The sequence below is a fragment of the Oncorhynchus masou genome, chromosome 31, assembly GCF_036934945.1.
Source record: "Oncorhynchus masou masou isolate Uvic2021 chromosome 31, UVic_Omas_1.1, whole genome shotgun sequence".
Lineage (NCBI taxonomy): Eukaryota > Metazoa > Chordata > Actinopteri > Salmoniformes > Salmonidae > Oncorhynchus > Oncorhynchus masou.
Genome location: NC_088242.1, coordinates 24,676,455 through 24,700,176, shown reverse-complemented (window position 1 = coordinate 24,700,176; position 23,722 = coordinate 24,676,455). Strand labels below are relative to the sequence as shown.

At 44.4% G+C, this 23,722-nt stretch overlaps 2 protein-coding genes across 5 annotated transcripts in view; both read right to left on the bottom strand.

Moving 5' to 3' along the window:
• Positions 1-13: 13 nt before the first annotated feature.
• fam20a (FAM20A golgi associated secretory pathway pseudokinase) lies at positions 14-10,439 on the bottom strand. Of its 4 annotated transcripts, none has more exons than XM_064950410.1 (12): positions 10,222-10,285; positions 8,740-9,047; positions 6,905-7,083; positions 6,690-6,740; positions 4,675-4,753; positions 4,455-4,547; positions 3,180-3,295; positions 2,788-2,968; positions 2,483-2,592; positions 2,199-2,280; positions 2,050-2,109; positions 14-1,856 (listed from the first exon to the last, which is right to left on the bottom strand). In XM_064950410.1, exons 2-12 carry the CDS (start codon positions 8,922-8,924, stop codon positions 1,577-1,579), a joined length of 1,416 nt encoding a protein of 471 aa, XP_064806482.1. In that variant the 5' UTR covers positions 8,925-9,047; positions 10,222-10,285; the 3' UTR covers positions 14-1,576. The 4 variants fall into 4 exon arrangements, with proteins under 4 accessions (XP_064806482.1, XP_064806478.1, XP_064806479.1 ...); XM_064950406.1 differs by having other exon boundaries at positions 15-1,856; positions 8,740-9,223; positions 10,222-10,439; XM_064950407.1 differs by lacking the exon at positions 10,222-10,285 and adding an exon at positions 7,929-8,329 and having other exon boundaries at positions 15-1,856; positions 8,740-8,828.
• Positions 10,440-12,879: 2,440 nt separating this feature from the next.
• The window catches only part of LOC135524920 (uncharacterized), a 27,913-nt gene continuing 17,070 nt past the window's right edge, over positions 12,880-23,722 (bottom strand). Inside the window, 2 exon segments of the mRNA XM_064952761.1 lie at positions 12,880-12,897; positions 13,699-13,787. Of these exon segments, the coding sequence (XP_064808833.1) occupies positions 12,880-12,897; positions 13,699-13,787 (107 nt within the window).

Sequence of the window (23,722 nt, the reverse complement as noted above, 5' to 3'; positions counted from 1 at the left end):
GGAGGGCCTCTTGACATTCTGTTTTATTGGTTCAGTGCATATGAAGAAAATAGATGAGAAAAGGACTCCACTGTAGCCTATTGGTGTTTGGTGAAATTAGATGTTTAACTGTCAGTGGATGAAAGAAAGCCACCCACTTCATTGGAGAGCTCATAAAGTTAGTAAACCCAGAACCCACTCCTGCATGCATTTAAGATCAGTCACTGTTGCACAACCAATAAATGTTCTGAGCGTTTTTGCAGCTGACACCTTATAAAACAGTCTTCCATAAGCTCCCTCCAGTATTGTTGGACAGAAGCCCAACGTCATTTGGTGTGATTTCACTTACTCAGGCTCTTTAAAATAGTTGTGGTTATTCTCCCTCTTCAAAAACATCAGGATACATTGGATTTGTAGTCAGGACAACAATGCGAACAGCTCGGAGCAAAAGGTCCAGACATGTTGAGATGAAATGGCATCAAACAGAATGTTGTTTGAAGACAATACTTTGTTTCAGACGAGTTAGAACAAAGTATAAGCTGCATGTACACATACAGTAGTGTAGCGATGATGATGATGAGGTATTTATGGCAGGGTGTGTTATGGTTGTGAAAGTGCTTAAAGGGCAGACAGACAGATACCTGATTAAATAGAGACAGGCACCTCTTGATGAGACAGAAAGACACCTGATGAGACAGTCAGAAAGACAGACACCTCCTGATGAGACAGACAGACGGGCATTAGACGTCTACGTGCTATCTGGAAAAACCATGGGTCGTTTAAATGGAGGTTTAATAGGTAACACTTTCCTGTAGGAAGAAACACCTCATACACACACTTTCTTTTTCATCCATGCACTTTCTCTCAGTTTGTCTTTCCTTTTAACTTTCACTATGTGTGTCTAATGTGAATCCAGATCAATCAAAACAGTTACACAACAGAAAGCAGTAGAAATGTAAGGAGTATTGAAGTGTCATCATTTCTTCTTATTAAAGTTTTGTTCAATGACTCACCCCAAATCATAACCTTTATTTACAAATGTATATTTGATTAAATATCTGTTGGCACAAGGTTACTTCACAGAACTGATGTGCAATCATTGAAATTAAACTGAAATGACAGAGTACTGAAGAAGGGTGTGAAATCGTGAAAAATCAGAAATCATCTTAAATTATCCAGTGCTTCTTCCACGGTCATTTGGCTCCTTTGACACACTGATAAAGTAGGTCCATTTCAATGCACTGCAAGGCAGAGGGGATCTCCAGAGAGGGTGGAAGGTGACCTCAGGTGACCCCATAGCCCAAGGCCATGTGTGACATTTTGACAGTGCAGGAAAGCAGTGCTGCTGTCTATTGTCAAAGCAGACCGTATCATTCCAAAAGTTTGACTTCAAAGACTAGTTCGGAATGCATTACTCGGTGAGAGGGACCAGACCCTGTGGTTCCTGCTTTTACAGGACGAGGTCACCTGCCATCATGGTCCTCAGGCTGTCCTTGGTCTTATGTTACCTCCCCTTGTAGGACTTGGGGATACGTCCAAAATGTCATCCTATTCCCCTATTATAGTGCACTTCATTTGAATTCCTTGTTAACCTGAGTTACCTCTCCTTGTTGGGCGCAGACACTGGTTTGACAGACTCAGGCATGGCGGAGGTATCAACAAAGTCTGTGGTGATCACCTGAGCCTCTCCCAGCCTGCGGACACACCTGTGGACTGTCTTCAGAACACGCTGCAGCCGGCGGTCCAGGGCCTGCAGGTGGGGCTCAGTAAGGACCGGCTGCAGTGCGTCTCCTCTCAGGGACTCCCTCATCACGTCACTGAGCCTGTAGCGGTCCTGGGAGAGGAGCTGCAGTCGCAGTAACGTGGAACGCTTTATACTGAGAGGTGAGGAGAGGGGGTAGAGGGAGGGGAGGGATGGAGGTGAAGAGGGGGAGAGAGAATGAGGGAGAGATAGGCAGAGAGTGAGACTTGACTCGAGAGTTGCCAAGCCAAGTGAAATATGAATACAGGTTCAATGTTGGTGTTAGTTCATCTGTGTTAGTGACTATAGTGTATGCTCTTCATATTTACATGCAGCACTGTGACAGTGGAGCCAGTATGGACATCTCATCTTGAGAATGCTTCCCAAACCTGAAACACAGGAAGTGATGTCATCATAAGAGAACTAGAAATATTCCATTGTGCAATGACTGAAGTTATAAAGCAACTCTAGTACCCACCCTCTGGCGTTGTCAAAGTGAAGAAGAAAACCTTCATCGCCAAACTTGGTGAAGATCTCATAATGGTGCCTGTCCATGTTACCTGAGGGAGAGTGCCAAGAACAAATATTCACTCACATAGGGCTACAGACAAAAGTAGTGCACTGTAATTGGGAATAGGGAGTCATTTGTGACACAGCGTGTTTATTCAATGTATAGACAAAGGCAGTGCACTACATAGGGAATAGGGTGTCATATGGAACAAGGACATGGATCCATCAGGGGTGATGGGTGGTCGTACATACCAATAAGGAAGTCAAAGATGGCCATGTCTATGATGTTGAGCAGTCGGTTCCCTGAGTTGTAGGGATACAGCTGCTTTATGGTGTCACAGTACAAGGGGTTCACCTCCCACCTGGTAGAGACATGCAGATTGTAACAAGATAGTATAACAAGATATTAATTGTACCAAGATGTTCAGTCTGCCATATTACCTTATCAAAATACAGTCAAATGGATAACTTTCAAAATGGAAATGAGAGGCTCCAAATTGGTATTATGGGAAGAGATGACAGTAGGTCTCAGGGTTAAGTAAGGGTTGTATGCATACTCTTCCCTGCCAGTGAAGGTGTATGATCGTATCCACGGGTTGGGGATGGAGATACGAGGGGCGATGCTGAGACCGGGGAGGTAGGCTGACATGGAGCCCTCCAGCAGGTCAGGGCTCCCACACACTGCATACTCCGTCTTACACACGTACAGACACTTAGCAAAGAAACACGTGTTGTTCGCTGTTTGAAAGAGAATATACATAGATATACTGTAGATTAGTTTAAACCATCAGTATTCATCCTCGCCTTTTAATCACAGACTGATTCATTAAGATCTAAGTAGCAGGTGTGTAGACTCTCAAGCCAAATTGTCTTATTATGGAACTATATTGCTCTAGTAGGGTAATGCCTACCTGGAGAGGTAATGCCTACCTGGAGAGGTAATGCCTACCTGGAGAGGTAAAGAACACACTCCTTAGGTCCTCATTGTGAGTGGTCAGGAGAATCTCCCCCGTCAAATTCACCAGCCTGCCCACCACCGGCGGTACCCTCCGGAAGTCCAGGATTCTAGGTGAGAGAAAGATAAGAGCCCCATTCTGATGAACGCAAACTCATACATCTTCTACTACTCAGAGTTCGAGAAGAAGGAGTTCCATTCTGAACAGAACAAACAATAGAAAGTCAGATGAACTCATAGCTCCTGCAATCTCTCACCTCAGTTGACATGCACAAAGTCACAGGAATTTAATTCAACTTTACAGATTTTGATCCATAATAACGCCGATGTAATTGCCTCTGTTCCCCGCGGTGTAGTCTAGCAGTTGTTGACATGTGGCAACAGCCCCCAGGGCCATGTTTACAGTCTGACAGAATTGTGTGTCTCAGTAACAGTCATCAGTGTGTGTATCTGAGACTAAATACTGAAGATGTTATTGAGGTGCTGCATATCTCATATAAAGCCTCTGGTACAACACAGAGACAGAGACACAACATAGAGACATTGGTGGGAACACACTGACATACTAGACATACAGTATCTAGTCTTAGACAGTACTGTAGTGTAGAGTCACAGTGTTCAATTCATGAATGATAACCGAGCATTTAGTCTTTGTTTTATTTCTCTTCCTTTCCACTTGGTGAAATTCGAAATGGACTAAATGGTATATTGTGAGGTAAAAATGTATGGAACGTATTAACTTGATAACATCTTTGAGCTTTATGAGCCGACACCCATGTCCACCCATCCATAATGTTGTCGTGCGTTAAGGTATATCAACCACGTTGACTTGCTGTCTTGTGTGGTTTTGGGTTGATAAGCTGTGACTCAAATGACTGTATGTGACTGATGACTCACTTCAGTTAATGTGCAGTAACCTGGAGGCATGGAGGTTAGAGAGGCTTTACAGTAGACAGCAGTAATTACACCTAAGTCTGTGTAAATGAAATGCTTGGCTTGGGAAGGAGACATGTTGAAATAGTGGAAAGGCCTTCATCTCCCCAAGGACACTCTTTCACAGTCAAAGTTATACAGAGGTACACATTTTAGGATCTCTTTGTTGGGAGGCAACCTGGGAAATACAGTATGCTTGAAAATCATTAAATTTGAAGGGTTCTTATATGCTTTCTCAGAAAATAGATTGAAATGGTCGAGAGAGTTCCAGGTAAGATAAGGTTGAATAAAACAAAATTAAATAAATATGAGGAGAGTACAGGTTGCCAAGGTTACCTGTCCAGGTGAAAGGCAGCAATCTCAGCATTGTGTCTCTGGAAGTCGACGAAGTAGAACAAATCATCAGGAGTCTCCTGGTCTCTCTGCTGTCTGAGAGAAGGAGATGAGAGGAGAGAGTTGCTAACAAGTGGTTCATGTAACTACAGTACTGTTCAAAATATCACTACAAACCAGAGCACTGCACTCCCCCTAATTGATTTCCTCAAAAAACAATCACCTCATGGGTTTGAACATGGCCTTGCCATAGTTCTGCATCTTCAGGGCCAGCTTGAGGTGGTATCCACTGGGCTTTACCACTGATACCGGGAAAGAGAGAGAAAGAGATTGAGAAAGAACATGAAAGATAAAGAGAGAGAGACAGTGATGCATCAGAAATAAAATTAACTAAACGAGGCCTTTTCTCTAACCAACCACTCAGCCAACCACCTGCCCTCAGTTTCTGTGTCTCTCTCCGCAGCTCTTCGTCTCGTACAGAGAGAAAGCTTGGCAAAGCTAAGCTCGCTAAAAATCCTATTCAAAAAACACATAGTTGGCCGGAAATCTGACCCAAGTTTATTTTGCAGCTCGAATTCTTGGGGTTTCTATTTGATTCTGTTGGATATTATTTTCTCGGCTCTAGATCTGTTTCAGCCTGGACCTGTTCCTAGTGATAAGACCATGACAGAGGCTGTAATAGCTCCACAGATGGAGAACTACACTCAGTAGGGTTTCTCTAGTATGTCAGGGTATTTAGCATACCGTGGCAGAAAGCAAGGCTAACCAGTAACCATAAAGATACACACTTCTCCTCCTGATTCCAGCTGACTCAGCTCAGTCTTCTGAAGTTCTGGCTTATTAATAGTTTACAATCTCTTTCCGCTGTGTTTAACTGGAGGGAAATCAAACAGACACAAACAGGCTTTGAAGTGCAAAGGGAACATTGTCGCTATTTCAACTGCTCAAGAAGAAGTGGTTGAAAAAAACTTTTTTTTTTTTTAAAGCGGGACAGAGGAATAGAGGGATTTTGGTTTCTTGGAAGTGTGTTTGTGTTGTTGCTGAGGTTGGAGACACCTGTGTGTTTTTAGGGAGTGTGGTTAGGAGCTCTACAAATCTTGGAATGCAGCCGGCTGCAGGCCCTGTTAGATGAGATTGCTGTGTGTGTGTGTCTGTCTGTCTCTCTGTGAGCGTGTGAGTGTGTATCCATGGTCTGAGTTGTTTGTTGCTGGAAGGTATAGCAAAGCTGTGGAGATTGCCGGTGTGTGGGCTGTTGTAACAACTCCCCACTCTCCTGCTTCATGAGATAAAGCTTTTTAAAGAACACTCTTCCTTTGAACTAAATGAGTCGGTCTCTGCTCTCTGTCTCCAGGGATGTGACTTATGAAGATCTGGAGAGTGTGAGAAATTAAAATGATGCTAATTTATGGGGCTTGGAACCAGATGAAAACAAAAGTCTTGTCAGTCCTGTGACTGGGTGGTTCTGATAGCACGGCTGAGCACCAAAGGAAATAACAGAGGGAGCAAAACTACAAAAGAACCAGTCATGAAGATGACGGTGTCAACTGATTCTCCCTTTTCTCTCCCTTTTCTCTCCCTGTCCTCATGGGAAACTTTTTTAAGCAAATGGAATGCATCTTAGAACTGTGGTAGCAGGATTGTAAGATGATGTTATATTTATGCACCAAATGGTTGTTTTATTTAATAGAGTAAGGTTCTCTCTCCTTTCTGAGTTAACTGAGAGGAGGAGCCTTTATGGAGCTTGGGCTGGCAACTGATTAAGTGATGGCTTGGTGATAAAAACCTACAGCTGGCGTACCATAGATCAGATGTGGTGGGTGTCACTGAGATAGAGATAGCCTGGAGGAACAGAACAAATGCCTCAGTAGTCCTAATTATCCTGGCATCTGGGAGACAATACCAGAAGCAGGTGACCACAGGATGAACCCAAAGTGACTTATGGTGCCCCCAATCTATATGGAGGGCGTTGAACCAGCTATGACTGAGCAATCTTGGTATCTGGTATATAAGGAACAGCATGGTCTGTAAAGGGTACGATCTCGACCCAACAGTCAAGATTGTTGAGTCGACGGTTTAATTATTGCAATAATTAATCGATATTGAATAAAGATGATTGTTTGAAGAAATGAACAAGTCTCTATCACTTGAATATAATCTTCCTCCACAGAACACAAAACACATAAATCATAGAGGAACAAAACAGAGCAGATACGTAGACAAGACAGCACTGGACCTTACCCCGGGTACAGTCACACGCTCCTTTGAGGGCCTTTTCGTCTTGAGTGTAATCTGCATAAAGACATTTCTGCAATCAGTACCTATAACAATCATATAAATGGTTCAAGCTTCGGGTCCTATAGCACCTGCATGCACTGTTGACAGTGACTATAATGCAACACTCATATGAATACCGCTTATATGAATGGTTATAACGCTCATACAACAGGTCCAACCTGCGCTGATGACGGCGTTGGACTGCATGTCCTTCAGCAGGCGGGTGATTATGGGGTCCTCGCGGGCATACAGAGCGTAGCGATTAATGCCCAGGTGGAACTTCAGCCAGCTGGCCTCAGGGTCAAAGGTCGCTTGGTGTTCCAGCAACGTTGCTGCCTCGCTGTACAGCTTCATATGCCTGGGGGGGGGGTGTTACAGTGGTGTTAAGGTTATGCCTTGCCGTTGCTGCACAACGTCATAATGTATGCCTGGGGGTGAGAGAAGCGGTCAAAATGAGGTCAGAGTTAGGGTATGCAAAACAGTGGAGTTATCCTTGAAAGCCTGTGATACACATACAGTATCAAATCAAATAAAACTTTATTGAAAACACCTTTAAAAATACACTTGCAACAACCATGGTGAGGACAACAGTTCCTTCACCGGACCAACAATCATCTGAACCTTTAGGGTATTTCTACAGAGGAGAATAGAGTCAGCGGTAATCAGTCAAAGACACATGCAGATTATTCTCAGAGGAAAACATTTGTAGTGGCAGCATTCCAGACAAACTAAAGCCTAGTAAACAGTCGCCACCTCTCTCTTGGACTCTCTGACTCCCTCTCGAAGCTTCCGAGCTGTTCGCCCTCACTTAGAAATCCCCCTTCCTTCCTCTCCTCCTCTCCTGACACTTCCCACAGAAACAGACACTTAAAGTAAGGGCAGGAATCACCCCGGATCCAAAGCAAACATTCAAGCAAATAAGGAGGTTTGGGAAGCATGTGGCATTGGTGCACCGTTGTGCCAGTTCTGACCGCGGTGGGTGGGAGGGTTAGTTGCTTCTCCACGCTCAAACATCATCAGTTGCTGTGGTCAGATGACAGGAGGGGTCGTCACAGGAAGGCTGACCACAGACCACAACCAGAGACCACAAACCCAGAAACTAGAAACTAGGAACCAAGCAGCTAGCTGCAACACCACATCGCCTTCCTCTTTCAGTGGTCTTGATTCAAACTATTGTTGTATGCCACACACACACACACACACCATAAATCGTAGTGGTTGACTTGTAAGCCAGTAAACTATAACTGCTCTATTTCAGCCTCCAAATAAAACAGTCAAAACTTTCCCCAGAAGTCACTATGAAAACCATCCATCCTCTCGTTAAGTCCATTTCTCTTCTGTTAACAGGCTGCTGCAAGATTTTTGCAAGACCCTAAGCCCTGGGGTATCTATTGTTATGTGCCATTTAGAAGTAAGCCAAGGGGGTAGAAATCTCCTCTCTTCATATTTCTTCTGTTTTTCCACCAGTGAAGCCCAAACAGGATCTCTCTGAGGGGAATGCACTGAGCTGTGATGGACACTGTTAGACAGGAGCCAAGGCAGCTACAGTCTGTTCAGCTCTCACAGGTTTATAGGATTTCATCAGGTTTAAGGGTCTTGTTTACCTAGCACAGAGAGAGACAGACATAGGCTCTCAAATGATGTTTAAGTACTGGTTCCAGACCACCATTAAATGCTGTTTACAACATCGACTTTAAAGACATTTTATGGGGTTAGTCTTTATGGAAAAATTGCTTGCCTAAGAGAAAACGTTGACGTGCTTATGCTTGAGTGTCTGTGCGTGTGTGTGTGTGTGTGTGAGAGAATAAGAGAAAGAGGGAGAAAGAGAAAGGTGTGTTTATGCATGTGCCAGGGATCCACAGCCGTAATGTCAGGGACCCTACCCCTCCACCACATTGAAGCCACAGTAGGGAAACACACGTCTCATAACATGTCTAGTCCCACCAAAACTAAATCACAACCATAACAAACATTGAGAAATATCTAAACTCAGGGCTGTGTGTAGTGTACTCACCTCTCCCAGCGTGAGACCTTCCTCCTGTAATACCCCATTACCTCTTCAGACTGTAACAGCCTCTCTTCTCGCACCAGCTCCGGTGTCTGGATGTTATACAGGGGTTGAGCAAACAGCCTCTCCAGCTTCGAGCCCAACTCTGTAAGGTTGTCCGTAGCTCTGACCCCCATCCCCTGGAGGTCCATGGAGGTGGTGTTGGAGGGCCAGGGGGTGGTGAGGCCGCTGTACCCAGCCAGGGTGAAGTTAGTCCCCCTGGAGGAGGGACAAATGCAGCCTCCATCATCTGGTCCTGGTTGTCTGTGGCGGAGCTTGGGGAGCAGGACGAAGTAGAGGTCAGCAGTGAAGATGGCTGTGAGGGTCACAGACAGGAGCAGACGGTCTCTCCTCAGCATCATAGCGGGAGGATGTGAGGAGACAGAGAGGAAGATGGAGGGGAGAGACAGAAGCGAGACTAGAGAGAAAGACTGGAGGAGAGAGATAGTGGCTAGGGAGAGACACGGGAGAGAACAAGAAGATGTAGAGAGTAACCAAAGAAGTCTTAAAAGACAGAAGAGAGAGACAAATATAATAAACTAGACAGTGAGGCTAGAGAACAAAACCATGTAAGGAGCGAGACCAGAGAGAACAGAGAAATAGAGTAGGTGCTGCTCCACAGTAGACAAGCCGTCACACCGCCAGCCACAGGCTGCAGGTGAGAGGTCAGAGGCTAGATCCGGGGCTCTGTCTGTGTGCAATCCTCCTGGATGAAGGTGGTCAAAGCCCAAAGCATGTGCTGGACACAGTCAATGTTCCAGGTGCTTGGTTCCGTTCTGGCTCAGATCAGATGAGAGACAGTGTGTTACTCCAAGTGTCAGGTTGTTTAGTGGCTCCAAGCAGAGGTCCTTGGCTGTGTGAAGAGAGCGTGTGTCTATCTCTTGTCACAGCAGAATGTAGAGTGCAGTCCAGCTTCTGTCCTCCTGGTCTTGCTCTGACGGTGTGTGTGTGTGTGTGTTTGTTACACGCCTGTTGGTGGGAGATTGCAGGTCCAAGTCCAGTGTGTGTTTCCTGGTCGCCTCTCGTCCTCCTGAACACATTCCTCTTCATCTGGACCTGGCAAACAGTGTTCTCTGAGAAAAGTGAAAGTCTGTGTGTGTTTGCTTGTACATGTGTCTGAACAGATTTACAAGTCTTTGTGCATGTGGCTGAGTTGCTCTCTTTAGGTGTATGTGTGGTGTGTGTGTGTGGCATCTGTGTGCGTTGGTGGGTGTGTTAAGTCAACCGTCTCAGTGGGATTGCCTTGTCTCTGGTCATCTGTCTTCTGCTCTCTTCTCTTCCATTGGGTGAGTCGGGTGTGAACACAACACTCTCAACACCCTCTCTCCTCTTTTCTCCTCCATTCTCTCTCCTCTCCACCTCTCTCTCGTCTCTCTCCACTCCTCCCCCTTTCCACCTCTTTTATTCTATTATTCTCCACCCATCTCCTGTAATCTCAACTCCTCTCACCTGTTCATCAGTCAGATCCACTCCCCCTCTTCCTCTCCCCTCTGCTCCTCTCGGGCTTTCTCTCCTTTACTCCTCTGTTCTAGACTGCTCCCTCCCTCCCTCCCTCTTCCTCTCCTCTCCATTGCTCCCGCCCTCTTCCTCTCCTCTACACTGCTCCCGCCCTCTTCCTCTCCTCTACACTGCTGCCGCACTCTTCCTCTCCTCTACACACCTCCCTCCTTTCGTCTCTGCTTCACTATGTTCAGCTCCTAGGCACTGTTCCAACAGCACTTTCCTCCCCATCCCACTTCCCATGAACACACACACACGGACACACTCCTCCCTTACTCTGTCATACTTGCAAGAGGGAGAGAGGGAGACAGAGAGAGAGTGAGAGCATGGTGAAGAGAGCTATAATACGTCTACCCACACAGAGTAAGACAACGTTGACAGACACTCACACTCATACTCTTTTTTATGCTTCTGCTGTTTCAGTGGGTGAAAAGGTTCTTCAATGGCACTACTAAAAGTCACAGTAGACAACATTTGTTATTCTAATTCCCTGAGCAGCAAGAAACTCAGAGGGTATTTCCCAGACTCCATCTGTGTGTTGTTGTTACTGTGGTATTTTAGAAACATCTGTCGTGTGTTTGGGTGTGTGTGTGTGTGTGGAACTCATTCTCTGAGGGTTTTCACTCTCTCTCTGAGAAGGAGAAAATGGACCCAGACTCTCCTTGATTGATGTTGGAAATTAGCGAAACGCGTCCGTAACCTGACCTTTTAGCTGTTAAAGTGCTTCTGTGTGAAGACACTAAAATGAGTGAACACTCCCTAGAAGTGCTAGGAATACCACAACTATGAAAATATGAGCAGCTATTGTTGTTCTAACAAACCTAAATGTTTGATGTAAAAATAAGCATTTTATTTAGACAGACAACGACCACTCTTTTTCACAACAGACTGAGCTTTCCATTTAATTAAACTGTTGTTTGCATGTGACTCCTTAAAAGGCTATTTTCACAGTCCCCCTAAAATAAGCCTTGGTAGCCTGACACTGATAGAGAGGAATCATTTTTAAAATGATCATATTGGTTCAATTCATAATACCTCCAGATTATCATCTGATAATTCCCGAAATCAACATATAATGTCTCGGTTAGTATGAACCGTGGGTTGTTTACTTGCTTTAAGGTAGAGCTGTCTGTTTCTGTTCTATCCCCGACACAAACACTGCTCTGCGCCTAATAGAAATGTTCTTTCCCTCTCTCTCCAGAAAACCAAGTGTAAAACAGCACAACTCTGGCTTTGGGGAACATACACAAGGAGGACACACGCAGGCAATTACTAGGGGGAAAATAGAATAAGAAAACAACACAACAAAACTACCCCAGGTCATTGTTTTTACTTCTATAATTAAAATGTGCCGTGATGAGGATGGGATGGATAATATTGTAAAAAATGTAATTGTGCTGATAAAAGTTTAGTCTCTACCCTTGTCTTCTTACATAGTGAAGCCTGCCCACTGGGCACACACTAGTTGAATTAACGTTGTTTCCATGTCCTTTCAATGAAATTACGTTGAACCAACGTGAAATAGACATTGAATTGACGTCTGTGCCCAGTGGGTGCTGTATTTTATGTACACCTGTCATCACAACTCACCCTGATTCCTGTTATTTGGTCGTTGCGATGATGTCATGAGAACCAGAACATGTTGTGGGAGATGATAGTGCCAAACAGGTCAGACAGAGAGATGGGAAAAATATGGGAGGGGGGAGGAAGAAGCGGAGGAAGAGAGAGAAAGGGAGGGAGCGAGAGAGGGATAGAGGGAGAGAGAGAGAAAGAGATAAGAGAGTGGGGGAAGAAAGAGACAGAGAAATGGGACAGATAAAAACCAATGAAGAAGTAGAGAAAGGACAAGAGAGGAGAAAAAAATGACACAGCGACTGACCTTGGATGCTCTCGAGTTCCTTGCAGTAGTTTAGTCAAAGTGGTATCGCATTACCCTTTATGGACGCCAGCCCTGCCATAGCATAGTAACGTTACCCTGTGACGTGCAGAAAGGGTAGACTGTGTTTACCCTGTGATAATCTCATTTAAAAAAGCTGTTATGAAAAGCTGTTATGAAAAGCCAAATATCTATTTTTAATTATATAACACATTTGAATTCTTTATGGTTTATTTCATGTTTTTTGATTCTGGTTGTTTTTATGAAGAAAAAAAAAGAAAAAAATGTGCTTAAACTGCATTAAAGAAATTAGTACTAGACTGTCCACTTGTCTGAAAAGTCATTATCAGTTAATACTTTTTACCCAGACTTTTACACATCTTGGACATTTACTTTTGTTTTGTGAACTTAAGGAATGGGAATGACTTTTTGTGTCAGTGTCAAGTGTGAACCTCGTGTTTGCATTCACAAAGTGGAGAGAGCTAGCTAGCTAAATGTAGGGTTTACAAACCGACCGTCTGAAAAGGCAAGACATATCTTATATATCTTACTATATATTTAAGTGTATGTCGCGTTTGCTATTTAGTTGTAACTCGCTATATCTACACGTTGGACGTTGTGTTATATTTATAATGTCTGTGATCTGAAAACCATGCATCAAATTAGCTACTTCACTTCACACTAGTGGCACGGAGAAGCCATGATCATTGGCTCATAGGTAAATCCTCCGGTTAGAACACCTGACAGTGCTGGGAGAGAACGATGACAGGGAAGAGGGAGAAAAAGATGGGAGGAGGGTAAAGGAGGTGAAGCGTAATATGGGGATGAGAGGGAATGGGAGGAGGTTAAAGGAAGAGTGTGAGGTTCAAAGTTCAGGTTGAGAATACATTTGTCATACAGGCTGAGGACTGACGTTCGAAGAACAAAACATTTCTGCCATTCTTTGTTGGAATAATTCCCTCTAAGCCTGAAAATCTTTTCAAACCTCTATCTTGCTCTTTCCATTCCTTCCTCACTGACCATCACTGAGTCAGCAGGTCAAAATCCCTCACTTCAGGCAGAGCATGGCAACAGACACACAACAAACACAGGGAGACAGAGTGAAATAGAGGGAGAGACAAATAGAGGAAGAGAGAGAGAAGGAGAAATAAAGAAATATGGTGAGAGAGAAGAAACTGCATCCAAACTCTGTCGCTATGTAACAGTGCAGAAAAATACATTTTCTCCCCAAAAACCTCTCAGAAATAGAACAGAAATGTTCTTCCTCCTCCTCCGCTCCCTCTTCCACTCCAGTCCTTCTGATCACGGAATATTTGCCTAAAGGATGTGGAGTTATGCTGTAAAATTCCTTCTCCATTGATCATTGGTCTTTTTCAGTTATATTACTGGTAATAGCTATTATAATACTGGTGTAAGTAACCCAGATTTAAATGTCAAGTCCCTTAGCAACCAAATGTGTATAAACCCAGTAACAATACAATGTAATGCAATACATTAATCAACTATAGCTCGGAGGGAATGCTGGTTTGTGACATTTGACCTTGACTCACCTGCACAGCCAGGGCTTGGAAGGTCGTGCACACACCCCCAAACACTTGCCTCCTCTCGCCTTCTTCATCCTCTCGATGTCCCCTTACAGCTGGTGACACAGAGACACCTGGGGGAGAGGGACAAGAGGGAGGGAAATAAAGGTTCTGGTTGTAAATGGCAAACAGAGAGAGAGAGAGAGAGAGAGGACAGTGAACGAGAGAGAGAGAGAGTGGGGGGAGAGAGAGAGAGTTCCAAGCTCCTTTGTGTCAGGCTGTGTCTGTAGTGCTGTTATTGTTTGTTACTAGTGTAAGTTTCAGTGTCAGTATCAGTGTGTTTCAGTGTCAATGTGTGTCAGTGTCAGCATCAGTGTGTGTCAGTGTCACTGTGTGTCAGTGTCAATTTCAGTGTGTGTCAGTGAAAGTGTCATTGTGTGTCAGTGTGTGTCAGTATGAGTGTGTGTCAGTATCAGTGTGTGTCAGTGTTTGTCAGTGTCAGTGTCAGTATCAATATCAGTGGGTGTCAGTGTCAGTGTGTAAAGGATCATTGTGTCTCATGGTGTGTGTCAGTGTCAGTGTGTGTCAGTGTCAGTGTCAGTGTGTGTCAGTATCAGTGTGTGTCAGTATCAGTGTGTGTCAGTGCCAGTGTGTGTCAATATCAGTGTGTGTCAGTGTCAGTATCAGTGTGTGTCAGTGTCAGTATCAGTGTGTGTCAGTGTCAATATCAGTGTCAATATCAGTGTCAGTGTGTGTCAGTGTGTGTCAGTATCAGTGTGTGTCAGTGTGTGTCAGTGTGTGTCAGTATCAGTGTGTGTCAGTGTGTGTCAGTGTCAGTGTCAGTGTGTGTCAGTGTCAGTGTGTGTCAGTGTCAGTGTGTGTCAGTGTGTGTCAGTATCAGTGTGTGTCAGTGTGTGTCAGTGTCAGTGTCAGTGTGTGTCAGTGTCAGTGTGTGTCAGTGTGTGTCAGTATCAGTATGTGTCAGTGTCAGTGTGTGTCAGTGTGTGTCAGTATCAGTGTGTGTCAGTATGTGTCAATGTCAGTGTCAGTGTGTGTCAGTGTGTGTCAGTGTGTGTCAGTGTGTGTCAGTGTGTGTCAGTGTCATTGTGTGTCAGTATCAGTGTGTGTCAGTGTCAGTGTGTGTCAGTGTCAGCATCAGTGTGTGTCAGTGTCACTGTGTGTCAGTGTCAATTTCAGTGTGTGTCAGTGAAAGTGTCATTGTGTGTCAGTGTGTGTCAGTATGAGTGTGTGTCAGTATCAGTGTGTGTCAGTGTTTGTCAGTGTCAGTGTCAGTATCAATATCAGTGGGTGTCAGTGTCAGTGTGTAAAGGATCATTGTGTCTCATGGTGTGTGTCAGTGTCAGTGTGTGTCAGTGTCAGTGTCAGTGTGTGTCAGTATCAGTGTGTGTCAGTATCAGTGTGTGTCAGTGCCAGTGTGTGTCAATATCAGTGTGTGTCAGTGTCAGTATCAGTGTGTGTCAGTGTCAGTATCAGTGTGTGTCAGTGTCAATATCAGTGTCAATATCAGTGTCAGTGTGTGTCAGTGTGTGTCAGTATCAGTGTGTGTCAGTGTGTGTCAGTGTGTGTCAGTATCAGTGTGTGTCAGTGTGTGTCAGTGTCAGTGTCAGTGTGTGTCAGTGTCAGTGTGTGTCAGTGTCAGTGTGTGTCAGTGTGTGTCAGTATCAGTGTGTGTCAGTGTGTGTCAGTGTCAGTGTCAGTGTGTGTCAGTGTCAGTGTGTGTCAGTGTGTGTCAGTATCAGTATGTGTCAGTGTCAGTGTGTGTCAGTGTGTGTCAGTATCAGTGTGTGTCAGTATGTGTCAATGTCAGTGTCAGTGTGTGTCAGTGTGTGTCAGTGTGTGTCAGTGTGTGTCAGTGTGTGTCAGTGTCATTGTGTGTCAGTATCAGTGTGTGTCAGTGTCAGTGTGTGTCATTATCAGTGTGTGCCAGTGTCAGTGTCAGTGTGTGTCAATATCAGTGTGTGTCAGTATCAGTGTGTGTCAGTGTGTGTCAGTGTGTGTCAGTGTCAGTGTCAGTGTGTGTCAGTGTTAGTGTGTTTATCAGTGTGTGTCAGTATCAGTGTGTGTCAGTGTCAGTATCAGTGTTTGTCAGTGTCAGTATCAGTGTGTATCAGTGTGTGTCAGTGTCAGTGTCAGTGTCAGTGTGTGTCAATATCAGTGTGTGTCAGTGTCAGTGTGTGTCAGTGTCAATGTGTGTCAGTGTCAGTGTGTGTCAGTATCAGTGTGTGTCATTATCAGTGTGTGTCAGTGTGTGCCAGTGTCAGTGTCAGTGTGTGTCAATATCAGTGTGTGTCAGTGTGTGTCAGTGTCAGTGTGTGTCAGTGTGTGTCAGTGTGTGTCAGTGTGTGTCAGTGTTAGTGTGTGTCAGTATCAGTGCGTGTCAGTATCAGTGTGTGTCAGTATCAGTGTGTGTCAGTGTCAGTGTGTGTCAGTGTGTGTCAGTGTCAGTGTGTGTCAGTGTGTGTCAGTGTGTGTCAGTGTCAGTATCAGTGTGTGTCAGTGTGTGTCAGTGTTAGTGTGTGTCAGTGTCAGTGTGTGTCAGTGTGTGTCAGTGTGTGTCAGTGTGTGTCAGTGTCAGTATCAGTGTGTGTCAGTGTGTGTCAGTTTTAGTGTGTGTCAGTATCAGTGTGTGTCAGTATCAGTGTGTGTCAGTGTCAGTGTGTGTCAGTGTCAGTATAAGTGTGTGTCAGTGTGTGTCAGTATCAGTGTGTGTCAGTGTCAGTATCAGTGTGTGTCAGTGTGTGTCAGTATCAGTGTGTGTCAGTGTCAATATCAGTGTGTGTCAGTATCAGTGTGTGTCAGTGTGTGTCAGTGTCAGTGTGTGTCAATATCAGTGTGTGTCAGTGTCAGTGTGTGTCAGTATCAGTGTGTGTCAGTGTCAGTATCGGTGTGTGTCAGTGTCAGTGTGTGTCAGTATCAGTGTGTGTCAGTCTGTGTCAGTATCAGTGTGTGTCAGTAACAGTGTGTGTCAGTATCAGTATCAGTGTGTGTCAGTATCAGTATCAGTATCAGTGTGTGTCAGTATCAGTATCAGTGTGTGTCAGTATCAGTATCAGTGTGTGTCAGTGTGTGTCAGTGTGTGTCAGTGTGTGTCAGTCTGTGTCAGTATCAGTGTGTGTCAGTATCAGTATCAGTGTGTGTCAGTATCAGTGTGTGTCAGTATCAGTATCAGTGTGTGTCAGTATCAGTATCAGTATCAGTGTGTGTCAGTATCAGTATCAGTGTGTGTCAGTATCAGTATCAGTGTGTGTCAGTGTGTGTCAGTGTCAGTGTGTGTGAGTGTCAGTGTGTGTCAGTGTGTGTCAGTATCAGTATCAGTGTGTGTCAGTGTGTATCAGTGTGTGTCAGTGTGTGTCAGTGTGTGTCAGTGTGTGTCATTATCAGTGTGTGTCAGTGTGTGTCAGTATCAGTATCATTGTGTGTCAGTGTGTGTCAGTGTCACTGTGTGTTAGTTTCAGTGTGTGTCAGTGCCAGTGTGTGTCAGTGTCAGTGTGTGTCAGTGTCAGTGTGTGTCAGTGTGTGTCAGCATCAGTATCAGTGTGTATCAGTATCAGTATCAGTATCAGTGTGTGTCAGTGTGTGTCAGTGTCACTGTGTGTTAGTATCAGTGTGTGTCAGTGTCAGTGTGTGTCAGTGTCACTGTGTGTTAGTATCAGTGTGTGTCAGTGTGTGTCAGTATCAGTGTGTGTCAGTGTCAGTGTGTGTCAGTGTCAGTGTGTGTCAATATCAGTGTGTGTCAGTGTGTGTCAGTGTCAGTGTCAGTGTCAGTGTGTGTCAGTGTGTGTCAGTGTGTGTCAGTGTGTGTCAGTATCAGTGTGTGTCAGTGTCAGTGTCAGTGTGTGTCAGTGTGTGTCAGTGTGTGTCAGTGTGTGTCAGTGTCAGTGTGTGTCAGTGTCAGTGTGTGTCAGTGTGTGTCAGTGTCAGTGTGTGTCAGTATCAGTGTGTGTCTTTATCAGTGTGTGTCAGTGTCAGTGTCAGTGTGTGTCAATATCAGTGTGTGTCAGTGTCAGTGTGTGTCAGTGTGTGTCAGTGTGTGTCAGTGTGTGTCAGTGTCAGTGTGTGTCAGTGTGTGTCAGTGTCAGTGTCAGTGTGTGTCAGTGTGTGTGTCAGTGTGTGTCAGTGTGTGTCAGTGTCAGTATCAGTGTGTGTCAGTGTGTGTCAGTGTTAGTGTGTGTCAGTATCAGTGTGTGTCAGTGTGTGTCAGTGTCAGTGTGTGTCAGTGTCAGTATAAGTGTGTGTCAGTATGTGTCAGTATCAGTGTGTGTAAGTGTGTGTCAGTATCAGTGTGTGTCAGTGTCAATATCAGTGTGTGTCAGTATCAGTGTGTGTCAGTATGTGTCAGTGTCAGTGTCAGTGTGTGTCAGTATGTGTCAGTGTCAGTGTGTGTCAGTGTGTGTCAGTGTCAGTATCAGTGTGTGTCAGTGTGTGTCAGTGTTAGTGTGTGTTAGTATCAGTGTGTGTCAGTGTGTGTCAGTCAGTGTGTGTCAGTGTCAGTGTGTGTCAGTGTGTCAGTGTCAGTGTCAGTGTGTGTCAGTGTGTGTCAGTATCAGTGTGTGTCAGTGTGTGTCAGTGTCAGTGTATCAGTGTGTGTCAGTGTGTGTCAGTGTCATGTGTGTCAGTGTGTGTCAGTGTCAGTGTGTGTCATATCAGTGTGTGTCAGTATCAGTGTGTGTCAGTGTCAGTATCAGTGTGTGTCAGTGTGTGTCAGTATCAGTGTGTGTCAGTGTCAATATCAGTGTGTGTCAGTATCAGTGTGTGTCAGTGTCAGTGTGTGTCAATATCAGTGTGTGTCAGTGTCAGTGTGTGTCAGTATCAGTGTGTGTCAGTCTGTGTCAGTATCAGTATCAGTGTGTGTCAGTATCAGTATCAGTGTGTGTCAGTATCAGTATCAGTATCAGTGTGTGTCAGTATCAGTATCAGTGTGTGTCAGTATCAGTATCAGTGTGTGTCAGTATCAGTATCAGTGTGTGTCAGTGTGTGTCAGTGTGTGTCAGTGTGTGTCATTATCAGTGTGTGTCAGTGTGTGTCAGTATCAGTATCATTGTGTGTCAGTGTGTGTCAGTGTCAGTGTGTGTCAGTGTCACTGTGTGTTAGTTTCAGTGTGTGTCAGTGCCAGTGTGTGTCAGTGTGTGTCAGTGTCAGTGTGTGTCAGTGTGTGTCAGCATCAGTATCAGTGTGTATCAGTATCAGTATCAGTATCAGTGTGTGTCAGTGTGTGTCAGTGTGTGTCAGTGTCACTGTGTGTTAGTATCAGTGTGTGTCAGTGTGTGTCAGTGTCAGTGTGTGTCAGTGTCACTGTGTGTTAGTATCAGTGTGTGTCAGTGTGTGTCAGTATCAGTGTGTGTCAGTGTCAGTGTGTGTCAGTGTCAGTGTGTGTCAATATCAGTGTGTGTCAGTGTCAGTGTCAGTGTCAGTGTGTGTCAGTGTGTGTCAGTGTGTGTCAGTGTGTGTCAGTGTCAGTGTGTGTCAGTGTCAGTGTGTGTCAGTATGTGTCAGTATCAGTGTGTGTCAGTGTGTGTCAGTGTCAGTGTCAGTGTGTGTCAGTGTGTGTCAGTGTGTGTCAGTGTGTGTCAGTGTCAGTGTGTGTCAGTGTCAGTGTGTGTCAGTATGTGTCAGTATCAGTGTGTGTCAGTGTGTGTCAGTGTGTGTCAGTGTCAGTGTGTGTCATTATCAGTGTGTGTCAGTGTCAGTGTCAGTGTGTGTCAATATCAGTGTGTGTCAGTGTCAGTGTGTGTCAGTGTGTGTCAGTGTGTGTCAGTGTGTGTCAGTATCAGTGTGTGTCAGTGTGTGTCAGTGTCAGTGTCAGTGTGTGTCAGTGTGTGTCAGTGTGTGTCAGTGTGTGTCAGTGTCAGTATCAGTGTGTGTCAGTGTGTGTCAGTGTTAGTGTGTGTCAGTATCAGTGTGTGTCAGTGTCAGTGTCAGTATAAGTGTGTGTCAGTATGTGTCAGTATCAGTGTGTGTAAGTGTGTGTCAGTATCAGTGTGTGTCAGTGTCAATATCAGTGTGTGTCAGTATCAGTGTGTGTCAGTATGTGTCAGTGTCAGTGTCAGTGTGTGTCAGTATGTGTCAGTGTCAGTGTGTGTCAGTGTGTGTCAGTGTGTGTGTCAGTGTGTGTCAGTGTGTGTGAGTATCATTGTGTGTCAGTATCAGTGTGTGTCAGTGTCAGTGTGTGTCATTTTCTGTGTGTGTCAGTGTCAATGTCAGTGTGTGTCAGTGTGTGTCAGTATCAGTGTGTGTCAGTGTCAGTGTTATTGACATCAGAACATATCTGGTTGTCAATGATTTACCCTCTCCTGAATATGTCAACATGGTCTGAACAATCTCTTGAGTTTACATTTCCTGAAAGCAGAATAATGCAGTGTGTGTGTGTGTGTGTGTGTGTGTGTGTGTGCGTGTGTGTGTGTGTGTGTGTGTGTGTGTGTGTGTGTGTGTGTGTGTGTGTGTGTGTGTGTGTGTGTGTGTGTGTGTGTGTTGGAGTCAGCCTTATCTTAGTGTGTTGAAAGCAGGGCTTTCTTGGTTGCCGACTGGCCCTGTCTGGTTCTCTAGTGTTGGGGCTTCCTTCTACAGGCCCTGTCTGGTTATCTGGTGTTGGGGCTTCCTCTACAGGCCCTGTCTGGTTCTCTGGTGTTGGGGCTTCCTCTACAGGCCCTGTCTGGTTATCTGGTGTTGGGGCTTCCTCTACAGGCCCTGTCTGGTTCTCTGGTGTTGGGGCTTCCTCTACAGGCCCTGTCTGGGTATCTGGTGTTGGGGCTTCCTCTACAGGCCCTGTCTGGTTCTCTGGTGTTGGTGCTAACTCTACAGGCCCTGTCTGGTTCTCTGGTGTTGGGGCTTCCTCTACAGGCCCTGTCTGGTTCTCTGGTGTTGGGGCTAACTCTACAGGACTTGCAGGGAGGAAACTGCTTAATGTGTGTGTGCCCGTGTGTGTGAGTGTGTGAATGAGTGTGTGTGTATTTGTGTGTCTGGAAAGGGGAGCACAGCTAATTGCTTATTTTGGCAGGGACAAGGAAATAGACAGACTGGGAGAGGAAAGTGTAGGAAATGTTCTACACACACATGAGCACACACACACACACACACACACACACACACACACACACACACACACACACGCACCTGCTCAGTTCTTCACTTCAATTCCAGCCTCTGGGTCCTGAGTAAAACGTTGAACAAATGTACTAAACTCCTGCTCCAATTCCTGTTCAAGAATGTCAAGAATGTACAGATTCCATGCTTCATAAATCAGTTAAACTGAGGGTGATTGAATTATAGCATCGGGTTTTATTGGGTCTGGCTATGACCTGTCTGGCTTTACAGTAACCTTTCTCCTTTCTCAACACTGCCACTGTATGTTAGACTCCTGTCATAGGGCCACTGGGTGTGCAGGTTGTGTGATTTTACTGCTTGCATGAGTTACTTGATGTGGAATAGAGTTCCATGTAGTCATGGCTCTATGTAGTACTGTGCACCTCCCATAGTCTGTTCTGGATTTGGGGATTGTGAAGAGACCTCTGGTGGAATGTCTTGTGGGGTATGCATGGGTGTCTGAGCTGTGTGCTAATAGTTTAAACAGATAACTCAGTACATTCAACATGCCAAAACCTCTCACAAATACAAGTAGTGATGAAGTCAATCTCTAATCTACTTTGAGCCAGGAGATATGTACATGCATATTATTCATGTTAGCTCTCCGTATACATTTAAGGGCCAGCTGTGCTGCCCTGTTCTGGGCCAACTGTAGTTTTCCTAAGTCCATCTGTGTGGCACCTGACCACATGACTGGACAGTCGTCCAGGTGTGACAAAACTAGAGCCTGTAGGACCTGCCCTGTTGATAGCGTTGTTAAGAAAGAGGAGACGTGATTTATTATGGACAGAAGTGGAGGCTGCTGAAGGGAAGACGGCTCATAATAATGTCTGGAACTGTCACGCCCTGACCTTAGAGAGCATGTTCATTTCTCTATTTGGTTAGAGTGGGCATTCTAGTTTTCTATTTCTTTGTTGGCCGGGTATGGTTCCCAATCAGAGGCAGCTGTCTATCGTTGTCTCTGATTGGGGATCATACTTAGGCAGCCTCTTTTCCACCTGAGTTTGTGGGATCTTGTTTTTGTTCAGTTACTGTGTAGCCTGCAGAACGTTACGTTCATTTATCTTTTGTTGTTTTTTGGTGTTTATCTAAAATAAAGAAAGATGTACACTTTCCACGCTGCACTTAGGTCTCATTCCAATGATGGACGTAACAGGAACGGAGTAATTGGAATGGCATCAAACACATAGAAACCATGTGTTTTATTTGTTTGATACCATTCCACTAACTCCACTCCAGCCATTACCAAGAGCCTGTTCTCCCCAATTAAGGGGCCACCAACCTCCTGTAATGGACAGACCTCTCCCAATCTACTGTTGCATCAAGATGTTTTGACCATGACAGTTTACAATCAAGGGTTACTCAAAGCTGTTTAGTCTCCTCAACATGCTCAATTTCCACATTATTCATTACAATATTTAGTAGAGGTTTGGGGTTTAGTGAATGATTTGTCCCAAATACAATGCGTTTTAGAAATATTTAGGACTAACTAATATTATATTTAGGACTTATTTCTTGCCACCTGTTCTGAAACTGACTGAAGCTCTTTGTTAAGTGTTGCAGTGATTTCACTTGCTGTGGTAGCTGACGTGTATAGTGTTGAGTCATTCGCATACATAGACACACAGGCTTTACTAAGAGTCATTAGCAGGAAATTAGTAAAGTTTGAAAAAATAAGGGGCCTAGACAGCTGCCCTGGGGAATGCCTGACTCCATCTGGAATCTTTTGGAGAGGCTTCCATTAAAAAAACACCCTATGTGTTCTGTTAAACAGGTAACTCCCGATACACAATATATTCAGGGGATGTAAAACCATAACACATACGTTGTTCCAGCAGCAGATTATGATCGATAATGTCAAACTGCACTGAAGTCTAACAGCTCCCACAATCTTTTTATTATTCATTTCTTTCAGCCAATCATCTGTATTTGTGTAAGTGCTGTACATGTTGAATGCCCTTCCCTTTAAGTGTGCTGAAAATCTGTTGTTAATTTTTTTACTGTGAAATAAAATTATATCTGGTCAAACACCAATTTTTTTACTAAGGGTTGGTAACAGGCTGATTGTTCGGCTGTTTGAGCCAGTAAAGGATGCTTTGCTATTCTTGGTATAGCGGAATTACTTATGCTTCCCTCCAGGCCTGAAGGCACACACTTTCCTGTAGGCAAGGTTGAAGAGATGGCAAATAGGGTTGGCAATATTGTCTATTATCATCCTCAGTAATTTTCCATCCAAGTTGTCAGACCCAGGTGGCTTGTTATTGTTGATAGACAACAAATATTTTTTCACATCTTCCACAATCACTTTAAGGAATTCAAAATGACAATGCTTGTCTTTCATAATTTGGTCAGTTATGCATGGATGTGTAGGTTCAGAATTTGTTGTTGTCATGCCTAAAATGTAATTTAGGTGCTCCAAAGCTCTTTAGTAGTATTCTTTATATCATTAATCTTTGTTTCGTAGTACAGTTTCTTCTTCTTCAGTTTCTCTTTCTCCTCCTCTGTCAGTTGGTCTTTGTATAGAAAACATAGCTGTTGAAAAGTTTGATGAAACTTGCATGTAACCTTTAATTATCATTGATATAAATCACTTTCAAGAGAGACTTTGTGAAAAACATTTAGAATAATGATCTCTTTTTTGAAAACCTATGTTTCTAGGGAGCTTAATTGGCCAGCAAACATATAATGACATGTTTTTTTATCCTACACAGCCTATACTGGGGTTGCACCACAGTGACCTCATAACCACTAAAACCAGCACCACACACAGTGTCACTCACATCAGGTCTGTTCTCAGAGATGGTAGTCATTATGCCCTCATAGAACATATTGATGAGTAGGTGTGTGTGTGTGCATGTGTGTGCATGTGTGTGTCTTTTCTTAGGTTTCAACATCATGGGAAGATTGATGATGTTCTGTTCACCACATCCCCACAACAACAAACGGTCGC